The 12,051-nt window shown below is 43.0% G+C and overlaps 1 protein-coding gene across 3 annotated transcripts in view; it reads left to right on the top strand.

Annotated features, from left to right (window-relative positions):
* cux2b (cut-like homeobox 2b) overlaps nt 1–12,051 on the top strand; it is an 87,682-nt gene that overhangs the window by 57,843 nt on the left and 17,788 nt on the right. For all 3 annotated transcript variants that reach the window (XM_056376174.1, XM_056376175.1, XM_056376176.1), the window contains exons 5-7: nt 10,494–10,634; nt 10,858–11,017; nt 11,776–11,855. In XM_056376174.1, the coding sequence (XP_056232149.1) occupies nt 10,494–10,634; nt 10,858–11,017; nt 11,776–11,855 (381 nt within the window). The remainder of the gene's footprint in view (nt 1–10,493; nt 10,635–10,857; nt 11,018–11,775; nt 11,856–12,051) is intronic.

Genomic DNA, 12,051 nt, shown 5'->3' with positions numbered 1-12,051 from the left:
TTTCCCTCCCTGTCTCTTTATATAGAGTGTATATAAATTCACAGTGAGTCTATGAGTGGTCATTATATTGAGTAAACAGTAGTAGACCTTCCTGTGTCAGGTTACATCAGGTGATGTAGCACTGCCAGCCTCCTACCTCCATTTGACCTTACCTTTACAAAGGGAGCCTGTTTCACTGTATCACTGGGACCCATACAGAGTGAAGCTGGTTGTTTTCTTTCTCAGCAAAGGTCAGAGACTTATTGTGATATGAAACAGTGCTGGGCAAGTAGCTTGAAAAATGTAATCAATTACTTATTATTCTTATAAATCATAAATTACATTAGTTTAATAATGTACTAATTACAAAAAAAAAAAGAAATTGCATTACTTTATTAATAACTTAGGATTAAAAGGTCCCTTCTGACATCTCCAAACCAAAGACACTGTCATCCATCAGCTGCCTGTTTTGAGTTGACCATCAACAACAATCTTAGTCCAGAGTCCAGAAGGTCTCTCTGAACAAAACCAGCTGATTCCTGAACACAGGGTTAGCATCGGCTAATATAAACTAGCTAGCTAAGAGGACAAAACATGTTGAAAGTGTATTCCTTCTTTTTTGGTGGAGGATCAGCGGACAGTCGGTGAAGAGGGCAACTGCCCCAGGACTCCAGACTCTCAGGTGCAACAAAAGTCCCAGGTTCACGACACGTAACTCATATTTTGGTGATGCGGTTAACTGCAAATTTACACCACCTAAGTAAAATATCAAATAAGGTTGTTTTATGGTCCATATCTTGTACAGGGAACAGGTGGCAAAATCAAATTTTAGGACATAAATAACTTCAGTTATTTTTTTAATCACATGGTGCATATTTCTAGGTAATTTTATATTTAATCCAATACAAAAACAAAGAACAAAAACTAATTTAAATCCGCAAAATCCTAGTGTTGTTACAGAATAGATTATCAGTAGGTCTATGGGCCTTTGGGCAAACACTGAAGTTGGTTTGAGTATTTTTGAAACTGCTGATTTCCACGCACTCAGAATGGTGCGAAGAACTTAAAACATCCAGTGAGCAGTCTCTCTGTGACGGAAACAACTTGTTGATGGGAAAAGTCATAGGAGAATGACCAGACTGGTTGGAGCTGAGACAAAAGTCTACAGTAACTCAGATAACCACTCTGTGTAACTGCGGTGAGCAGAAAAGCTTCTCAGAATGATCAACACATCATGGGCTACAACAACAGCAGCAGAAGACCACATTGGGTTTCACTCCTGTCAGGAATAGAAATCAGAAGCTTCAGCTGGACAGTAGGAGACTGGAAGACGCAGCTTGGACTGAAGGCTCTGGATTTGTGCTGAGGCAGCAGATGGTAGGGTCAGAATTTGGTGTTAATAGCACGAACCCATGGACCCAACCTGTCTTGTGTCAACAGTCCAGGCTGCTGCTGGTGGTGTGATGGTGTGGAGAATGTTTCCTTGGTACACGTTGGGTCGCTTAGTACTAATCAATCAACATTTGAATACAACAGCCTGTCTGAGTATTGTTTCTGACCGTGTGCTTCACTTTATGGCCACAGTTTATCATCTTGTAATGGCTACTTTCTGCACCATGACACAAAGCAAAAATCATCTCAACCTGGTTTCATGAACATGACAGTGAGTTCAGTAGAATACCTTTGGGATGTGGTAGAGCAGGAGATCGGCAGCATGATGAAAAATCTGCAGAGCTGATGTGATGCAATCATGTCAACATGGAGCAGATTGTCAAATCCATGCCATGAAGAGTTGAGGCTGTTTGAAGGCAAAGAGAGGCCCTGCCCACTATTAGTATGGCGTTCCTTATTAAGTGCTTGCTGAGTGCATGTCCCAACAAAAAGACTTGTGTGTCAGATATTTTGTGCCTTCTCTCGCTGAGAAACATTTCTCCTGACATTGACTCACAGAAGCACAGAGCACTGTTCTTTGCACAACTGTAAAAATACCGACCAAAAGAGCAATGGTGAATGATGAATGGATGTCAGGTGAAGTTGTCCTTGGCACCACCTTCCAGATCACCAGTTTACATCATGCAAGTTGTGAAAAATGGCAAGCTAGTCAAGAAAAGTCAGTTTTATTTATACAGCGCCAGATCATTACAGAAGTTTTTTTTAAGATTGGCTGGGATCATCAGTAAGTGACATGGTGCCATTTGTCTCTTGAAAGGTGCTTGTAATTACAGTTTTTTACTCAGTAATCTGACATTTTTTTTCACCCAGGTCACTGCAGCAAAACTCTATAATGATCTTATCTGACACAGTGACCATATGGAAAGACAAAAAGATTAGGGCACGACCTGGTATATGGCTGGACCATGTATGGTCAATGTGAGAAATTGAGGTTGAAGTTGCATACCGTTATGGAACCAATGTAAACAGCTACTTTCAATGGAAATCATTACACCATTGCATCATATTTGCTTTCTGCCTAGTGTCAGCTGCTTTCGGGCCTTTATGTATTTGCTTATCTCCTCCTCTCTGTGCTCACATATACAGTATTTTAATACAGCTGAATTCCCATTGAAGCTGTTCTCATTTACATGTTTTTCTTTTTCTGTAGTAAGACGACAGAACAAGTATTAAAATAGTGACTGAAACGCAGCCCATTAAGACGACGCGGTAACCAGCAGTCACATCCAAACCATAAGCTGCTGCTAAAATCCTGATTTTTATAACCCAACATGGTCCAACAAAATCACCAAACACTTAAGTGAAAGACAAAGACTGTGCTGTGATTTTGATTATATTTACTTGTAAACTGATCACATGGAGAGAGCTCATTCACATCCAAGTCAGTTGGATGAAACTAGGGTTGCCACCCTGGACCCAATACAGGATCGTCCCTTATTTGAAAATAAAAGGCTGCGTCCTGCATTAAATCAATATGGGACACAATTTGTTCCATATTTTCGTACACGTCATGTCCTCAAAGTGCTGTGAATAATGTAATGTCAAGTAAAACCAAAGCAGTTGTAGCCTGTAAGTGGATTGGAGAAGTTTATCAATGAGCAGTAGACTGACATGGTCTGTGTGCTGTGAAACAATGCGTCAGACTGCAGTACAGTGCTACGGTTGTTTACCTGGTAGAGGCATGTCATTACAGCTTAGTCCTAACTGCGGCGGCCCGGGTTCGAGGCTGACCTCATCCTCTCTCCCTGACTTTCCTCTCTAATACTAATAGTAAATCAACATTAAGTTAAATTTTTACTTTTGGGTTATAAGCACATGAAAGAATGTATATTGGCATTTTGAATTCTGTGTCCCTTATTTGTTCACCTAAAAAGGTGGCAACCCTAGATGAGACGCATAGAGAGGTGTATCTGCAGAGGGAAAGCCGGACCTCACGCTAACGGGGCAATACTGGATACTATGGAAAATAGCTTTGGTTTGTCCAGAAAGTTGCTAGATTTGTTGCTAGGTGGGTCAAAGGCGCTGTTGGCACCGTCGATAAACACCCACCCCATAGAAACTGTTTGTGCCAATTCATTTTGAAAGAGCAATGGCCAATGGCAAAACTCCAGCGTTCGGCCGGCCAACCAATGGTGTAACTTCATCATTCACTCAGTCAGTCAGTCATGGACATTTCTAAGGCTGGCCCCGCTGTTGTGGTTCAGCCAGAAATATACGGTACACTCATCCTGGTATTAGGTGCCTTCATTGCCAGATACCCGCCCCCCCCCCACTTATCCGCCTGCAGCCAAGCCGAAGTCAGAGCAACGAGAGTATGTGTATGTCGGGCCCTTGCAGTAGCTGCCATCTGTGAGGAGGGCCTACAGTATCCTGTGCCTGTTTGTCACTATACATCTTGCTGCTGGTGTCCAAGGTCACAACTCCTCTCCCACCCCCCCTCTCCTGACCACCCCTTGCTAGAATGGATGACTCCAGGTACACCGGAGGACAGTCATTTGGCTGTGGCCCCACTTCATTTCTCTCTGCCCCTCAAACACAACAGTGAGCTTTCCCACCGTTCCCCCAACAAACGCTACAGCTCATGTATTTTTAATCTTTTGACAGATGCAATTATTCTTTACACGCCGTGCTCGTTAATCTTAATGCAGTTATTACTATTCATTGCAGGAAGTTTTTCCCTCCTATTATTTCATTTGAAAGTGCCTCTCCCTCTGTGTGTGTGTGTGTGTGTGTGTGGTGTGAGTGTGTGTGCTCATTTGTGTGCCGACACTAAGGCTGTCGGTCCAATCAGAGCAGGCCAACGGCAGAGTTAATGAATGCAAGAAGCAAACTAGGAAAAGGGGGGGAGGGGGGCACACGCAGCAGCAGCTCAATATGTGACCTGTTGTATCTGGCTATCATTAACATCTGGTCACATATCAGTTATCCACTTTGCTGTGCCTACTATTGAATACAAATAACATATCCATTACATTTGTAAGATTCCAGTATGATAATGTTTCGCTTTGCTAATGCAAGATAATGCGCCTGTTCAATGGCAACGAGAATGAAACAATAAACTCAGAACAGAAATAACTTCTTGATGCGAGTGATTGAAGTATTTTTTTTTTCTCCTTTTGCCTTTTATGAGGCCCCTAAGCCAACATGTCAATCCACTGGAGTGTTTCATTAGCGTTCTATATTTTGATCTGCCTGTGACATCTCCCCATGCTGTGCACTGTAACTCCTACCCAGTCTGGGGCTTGAAAGAGGCCTGTTAACAGTGTTTCCCTAACAATGTTTATATCACCTCCGCATGGTTTTGATCAGTGCAGATAAACACGTCCTGATCACTGAACGCTGAAAAACAGTGGCAGCTTCTGCCCGAATTCATCGGTTTCCCAGAGATGCACCTGAGCTCCTCCGTCTTTATCTTCCTCTCCTCCTTGCTGTCTCATCCTGCTCTTCTCTCCTGGAGTGTGCGAGAGAGTGTGTGTGTGTGTGTGTGTGTGTGTGTGGCGTTTGAACGTCGGCGTTTGTTGCCACCTCTGTGAGAGCAGCGAGGCCCTGTCGCCAGGGGCGTAGCCCTGAGACTGACGCTCCAGGTGTTTGCTCTTCCTCGCCTCCTCTCAGTACACACACTCCTCCCTCAGGATCCACCCTGCTCCCTCTCTCCTTTAGAACACAGCTCCTTTTATCTGAGTGGGGAGCTCACTGAGAGTTTGTGAAGATTCTGATCTGAATACACCCCTCTAAGTGTGTGTGTGTGTGTGTGTGTGTGTGTGTGTGTGTGTGTGTGTGTGTGTGTGTGTGTGTGTGTGTGTGCGTGCGCGCCAGGCCTAAGGCATGTCTGAGGTGTGTGTCTATGTATGTGTGCGTCAGTGGAAATATTATGGCAACAGTGCTTGCTAGTGGTGACCGGCGGTACTGCAGAGCACAAGTACAAGCAGCTTTTTGTCACATTAAGTCGCATGTCTTCTTGTGTTATAAGTGCCTCACATATTCACATCAGATATTTCCCCCGGCTATGAGATTATCTGAACAGAACGCTCTGACCTTAGTAATTCAGAGTCATTCAGATGCATAAAGAATAGTTGTCCTTCTTCAACCCCACATATACATAAGCAAGCACCAGCAAGAGAGGCCTGCAAGGCACAACGAGCTGGCTTTATTGTAATTGTGCAGCTGAGTACCTACAGTCAGGATGAGAGCAAAGGAGGAGTGCTGCCTGTCTGTGTGTGTGTGTGTGTTGTGTGTGTGTGTGTGTGTGTTTGTGTGTGTGTGTGTGGCAGTCTCTCTGAAAATAAGTGCATATAAAATCTGATGGAAAATGAAAGCTCTCTGGGCGGGACGAGATTATGCACAAGTGATTAATAAGAGCAGTAATAAACAAAGGCCCAGGAGATGTTTGAGGTGCTTAATAATGCATTATGTTCATAAAAGAGCCGGGCCTCTCCAACTGATCCCTGTGGAGTAGGAGACCCCAGAGGGACCAGGGGAGAGTGTGCTCTTAAAAGACAGCAACTGCGTGTGTGTGTGTGTGTGTGTGTGTGTGTGTGTGTGTGTGTGTGTTTGTGTGTGAATGTGTGTAGGAATGTCTGTGTATGTGTGCCTGAGAGCAGATAAGACATAACCATGGGACTGTAGCGACAATAGACGTGGGGGATATTTGATGACGTTAATTCACAGTGATTTGTCTCACATGTGTCATAAGTAAGAATTGGATCTAGGTGGTTTTATTTTTGTTAGATTTGGAGTGAAGTTCGGGTTGGATGTTATTGGCACTTCTTTGTTCACTGCACCATCTCGTTTTAATTTTAAATGCTATCTAGCTCTGTCTCCACTCTTTGTTTTGAGCTTTAAAATGTCTTGGTATTGATGTCATTCCCTCTCTGTCCTTCAGTCTGTCAAACAAAGACATGGAACCGCAATGAAAAAGAACAGGTTAAGAAGTGTGTTTTGTTCACACACAAAAGCCGCCGCTTCCCACAATCATTTTTTTTCTTCATTCCAACTATCTTTTTATTTTAGAATTTTCTCACTCCATCTGCCACATCAAGGTAAAGTGTGACTTGGGTTTGTTATCTGAATATCTAATGCTCTTCGGTTTAAAACGCGCCACAAACAGAAAAGTCATGTTCGTGAATTTGTTTTGAGCAGTTTGTGTTTTTTCTAATGGAAACGAATCCTTGACAGGTGAAGGAAAACTGGCAGCATTTTATCCTACACTACATATCTTATATCACTTTACATTGTCTGTGAAGGTGAAAGTAAAGACTTGGTGTTCTTTCAACCTAGTTTTGGTCCTTGACAACAATATTACAGCAGTGTTACTGTTTGTTGCAGCAGCGGCACAGCGTGTTTATGGACCTTGAAGTCCACTCAGAGGAAAAAAAACAAGACTGTTTTGAATGAAATGAAAAAACCTTGGAGCACAGCCTTGTAAATTAATTTGTTCGTGTTGTATGATGGGAACACAGCTGGCCTCATTAACATGCGCACAACAAATAATTATAGCTTTTTTTTCTCTCTTCAGCCAGCCAATGCTTGGCTAATGGGCTTGCTGGGTTAATTATGTCAGAGCGTAATTACACAGGGCCCAGGGAGACATAATGGTGCACCCTGCTGCGCCCACACCGCCTAATGATGGTGTATCGCTGACAGGGCCAAGACGGACCGCCCCGACACACCTGCTTGTCTTGGCGCACACCACCCTGGTCCACCCCCACCCACCTAGACACACATCCTGAACCTCTGCACAGTCCTCCGCGGAGCCACGCGCAGTCCGCCGAATCATCCAGCTTCTGACAGGCTTCGGCTCCTGCTCACCCCTGGACTGAGGGCTCGCCCAGATACAGTAACTGCCTCCCGCTTTTGAGATGTGCAATATCACAGAAACAGCAGCGCAGTGACCACAAGGAGGCAGCTACGGGGTGGCAGCCTCATTATCCCTCAGCCAAAGTGATGAAACTCTATATCAATGCAGCTGAGAGTGTAGAAACAATTAAAAGTCATGCTAACTTTAGTTGGCTATTAGCAAGTTGGGTCTTATTTTCGGAGTTTTGGCCGCTTCGTCTATGAATGGTAATTTCTAAGTAAGAATAAACACAGCAAAGAACAGACCAGTGTGAGCTTCACTGCATCTACATTGTCTTCATCCAGTTTCCCTATACACATGCATACATGCTTGATCAGTCATGTGACTTATAGATCACCATAGATAGTATATACAGAAAATAAAACACATAACTTTATAAAACATAAAACTCTACAACCAACTTTAAAAAAAAAAAAAAAAAAAACCTTTGTCAAACACAATCTTTTATCTTAACCCATCAATAAGTAAAAGTTGAATTTCAGTTTTTCTATAAAAAGCAAAACTCTGTTCTCTTGTAATGTCTAATCAAGTCTCCTCCATCTCCATCCAATATTTGTAGTCCTAACTAATTTCAAAGTCCGTCTATGGTTTACACCTCTTCCTTGTTTTTTTCTGGTTTGTGTATATGGTCTTTTATGATTGTCTTAAAGTGTATCTGAGATGTGGGAACCTGGTGACATTGTTAAAAAGAGGTCAGATGAAACACAAACAGTCAGACAAGCACACGGCTGTAAACTCATCCCCAGGTGAGCCAGACTTGACAAACAGTAAAATGAGTCCCTGAACTGTCAGTTGTTAACATCCATCACTGTTTTCCCACTTCCTGGTCCTGTTTTATATATTTATCCTGTTAAATGAAGGATTATAAATAAAGACATTTCAGGCAAGCAACTTCTCACTTTTACTTCCTGTAAAACAGTTGGCTTCTTTACTTCCTGTTTGACTGTCTCACTGCTTGAGTTTCTTACAAGTACAGCGTAACTGAAACTGATAACAAATGGTCGAAGCTCCAAAATATGACCTGTGTGCTGTGATAAACCAGAATTATGTTCACACTTTCACCATGATGTTATTGAACCTCCCTGTGCCGCTCTGCTCCTCTGTGTCTGCGCCTCCTCTGGAGCTGGACCTGTGCTTCACCAGAGAAAATGATGTATTAAACGTCTTGTGATTTATTAACGCAAACGAGCTGCTGTTGCCCAATCAGTTATCATGACCTCAGAGCAGACATCCAATCATCCATAATTAAGATAAGGGATGAATTAAAAATTGAAACGTTTATTTGCACCAAGAGTGATGTGACTCACCCGATGTACATAATGCCCCGTCAGCTGTTATATTTCTTGATTAGCAGGAATGCGAGCGGTCGGGTTGGAGTTGAATTCCTCTTGTATTCCAGGTTTTATTCGGTGGATTTACCATCAGAGCTGCACTAAAAAGAAGCCCGAGTGCTCTGTATTAGCTACATCAATTAGCAGCTCCATTTTCCAAAGTTATCAGCAGCTTTCTGGACTCTCCTTCAGTAACTGTAGATCCTGGGCCCTTGGAGAGCATCCCTGCTGCTCTACTTTGATGGGGGATAATTTTGTATACAGTCTTAAGTTATATCCCTTCACTTTAAATTTGACTTTACTTTACTCCCCTGCCACTGATTGATAATCCTGGCTTGTCCATGTGTGAGAGATCCCTTACTATAATCTCTGTCCTTTGATCATTAAAAGTTGAAAGGATATATGGGAAACAGGCTGATAAAGTGATTTCTGTGACAGTGGGTCGATGGAATAGCAGTGCTTTAAGTCATCCTGTTTGTCTTAGAAGAGCTGTGCTCTTAATAGTGATGTCCCTTGTGACTGATGCAATATCTCCACAGTTGGTGTAACAATGAATGCAGACAATGCTTGACTGTAAACGGTCCTGGGAAAAATAGCTCAATCAATTAAATGGCCCAAAATGTTTGTCTGATGAAAATGCAGATATGGGGAGTTGCAATGTAAGGCCAGGATTTCAACAAATTGCACATTGCAGAAGTTTTGGTTCTCTGATGAGCATTTATTTTTGTGGTCTGTCGGCTCAGAGTTTGCATTCTCTCAGTGACATCTGGCAAAGTTTAAACGTCTGTGGCTCCAACTTCTTATGAAAAGTCACTTCAGTCAGTGCCCATACCGAAGAAGGGATCCAATTGGGTTCCACACAGAAGTCTAAGATGAGTGGATGAAAGCTGTGGGAGAAAAGTTTGTGCAGCAAAGCAGCGATTTTCCGCCTCTTTTAGAGTTTTGAAGGGCTGTGGTGTGTGTGTGTGTGTATGTGTGTGTGTGTGTGTGTGTGTGTGTGTGTGTGTGTGTGTGTGTGTGTGTGTGTGTGTGTGTGTGTGTGTGTGTGTGTGTGTGCGCGTGGCTCTACATCTTGCCTCCCCCCTTGTCAAGGAGCTCCCCTGAGCTTCCCTCTCTGTGCTTTGGCACTAGAAGTCACCTCCTTTGGTGTTCGGCAGGCAGGTACACAACAGGAGCAGCTCTCTCTCTCTGAGCTGTTGAACTTTTCGGGAGGGGAAGAAAGGGAAGGGGAAGATTAAAAACAGCCCTGTGATGTGGAGTGCCGAGCTGCCTCCTGAGAATTCCTGGCATAATAATTTAAATGATCAAATGATACAGAGGAGACTTGTTAGCTGAGAAACAGCCTCCTAGTTGGCCCCATGGGCCCGGTGCTGCCGCGCATGCATTGCAAAACAGCTCCTCTGTTGTGTTAAAGAATCCCGCTTTTTTTTTTTTTTTTTCTTTTACTCCCTTTTCAGGAGCAGACTTTTTCTACACTCTGCCTAGGTGTGTACTTGGGACTTAAGACTCTGTCACATATTCATGGCAATCTTTTTGTCTTCTTTCTCATTCATCAGCATGTGAGCAGACTCATTAGATTTGATTTCTGTACATGTGAAGGGTCGGAACAGCACTTGTGTCATTTGGTCCAGCCTGTGAAATTTTCAAAGGCGCCTGAGTGGGAAAAGTCTAAGAGTAACTCTTTGGAAACAAGTCTCAGTGGAATAGTCTGTCTCTGTTGAAACTGCGATGCAGAAAAACTCTGTAATGTACTTTACAGGCAGCGCACACACTAAAACAGCTATTTTGCTTTTTTTGAAAAGTAGGGGTGTATGGGTATCATGTGAATCTTAGTAGTTCTTTCTACAGAGATTTGTTTGTGTCTGTCTCCACAGATCCAGCTCCTGTGCTGGAGGCCTCGCACACCCTGGAGGGAAGGCTGCAGCAGCTTCAGAGTTCGGCCCCAGACAGCGAGGCCCTGGTACGGGAGATCAGCGGGCACTGGAAGAAACACTTGGAGTGCCTTGAAAAGACAGGTCAGGTCAATTTCATACACATGAAGGAGCAACACTGCTTAAATGCTTTTTTTTTTTTTTCATTCAGTGCTCAGATTGTCTGATGTCTGGTGGTGCTGAGCGGTTAATTTAAATGAAAATCGTCTCCTCATGACGAGTATTTCAAATAAGTTTTTGTCATTTTTCCTGCTTATCATCAGAACACTAGTGGTTAAACTCATGCTGGCCTTTTCCCGTCACACAGAGCCCACAGAGGACGGTCCGGCCGTCTCAGTGGCAGCGGCGACAGGAGAGGCTCCAAAATCCAGCTCTCCGGCCTCCCTGATGACCCCCAACAGCACACCAGGTCCCGGGGCCCCAGGCTCCCCACAGCAGAACTACCAGGACCGAGCTGAGGACCGAGGGTGAGAACCACTGAACATCAATCCTCCTTAAACACCTGTGACATTTAAGATAATCAGGGAAAACCCTTTTAATGTCCTAAATCTTTTTCCAATACATAGTTGTTTTCTGTCACTCTTTGGATGTTGATGTTTTCTGTCTGTGATCCTGTATTACTTCACAGGAGCAACAGTGGAAAGTAATTAATAAAACTTAACATCAGGGCTGAATGACATGCAAATAAGTAATATTGCAATTATTTTAGCAGATATTGCGATATGAGACAAGATTTCAGTTGGAATTATAATTTTTGCATTTCATTTTCACAGAAATTTTTTTATTTAAATGATGTGATTTTTTTTTTTTTTTTGTTGGGGCATGTACCAAACAAACAAAAATGACGTCTGGAGAATATGATTTGTAGGTGTCTCTGCGGCACCACAGTATTTCATTTATGGTGTGTTGTGACACATTTGACCTGTATCAAAAAAGTTGCATCTCCTGCATTTTGGATATTGCACTTGGCCATATTGAGATTTCAATAATATTTGAATGAATTGTTCAGCCGTGCAACACACATCAAATGTGGCTCCAAAAGGCTGAAACACATGCTGCTTTTTAAAATTTCAGTTTGTCCTTTGTTTTTCTGCCACATGTCATTTTTAGGTGGGAGGAGGTTTGAACATAACTGTTTTCTGTCTGAAGACGTAAAGTTGCATATTGTAGCTTTAATTGTGGTGCCATGATGTAGTAGGGGAGCTGACTGAGTGTCTTCTCTCAGGGAGGAGGAGGAGAGCGCTGATGTTGGTTTGGCTGACAGACTATCAGAGTCTGAGGAGAAGATCAAGGTTCTACATTCTTGTAAGTGGTTAAAACACTGTCACGTCGTGTATCTGATACATTTAATTTCAAACTATTAAACCAATACATGTATAATTGCAGTCTGGTGCCCCCTGCTGAAACACTGCTGCCCCACTGGTGCTGTGTTTACGTCAATAAAGTTAAATCTAACACATATTCACTGATGGAATCTGTGTTTCACCATATGTAACATTTT

Source organism: Seriola aureovittata, chromosome 5, assembly GCF_021018895.1.
Source record: "Seriola aureovittata isolate HTS-2021-v1 ecotype China chromosome 5, ASM2101889v1, whole genome shotgun sequence".
In the NCBI taxonomy this organism is placed as follows: Eukaryota; Metazoa; Chordata; class Actinopteri; order Carangiformes; family Carangidae; genus Seriola; species Seriola aureovittata.
Note: the sequence above shows the minus strand (reverse complement) of the source record. Positions and strands in the feature narration are given on the sequence as shown.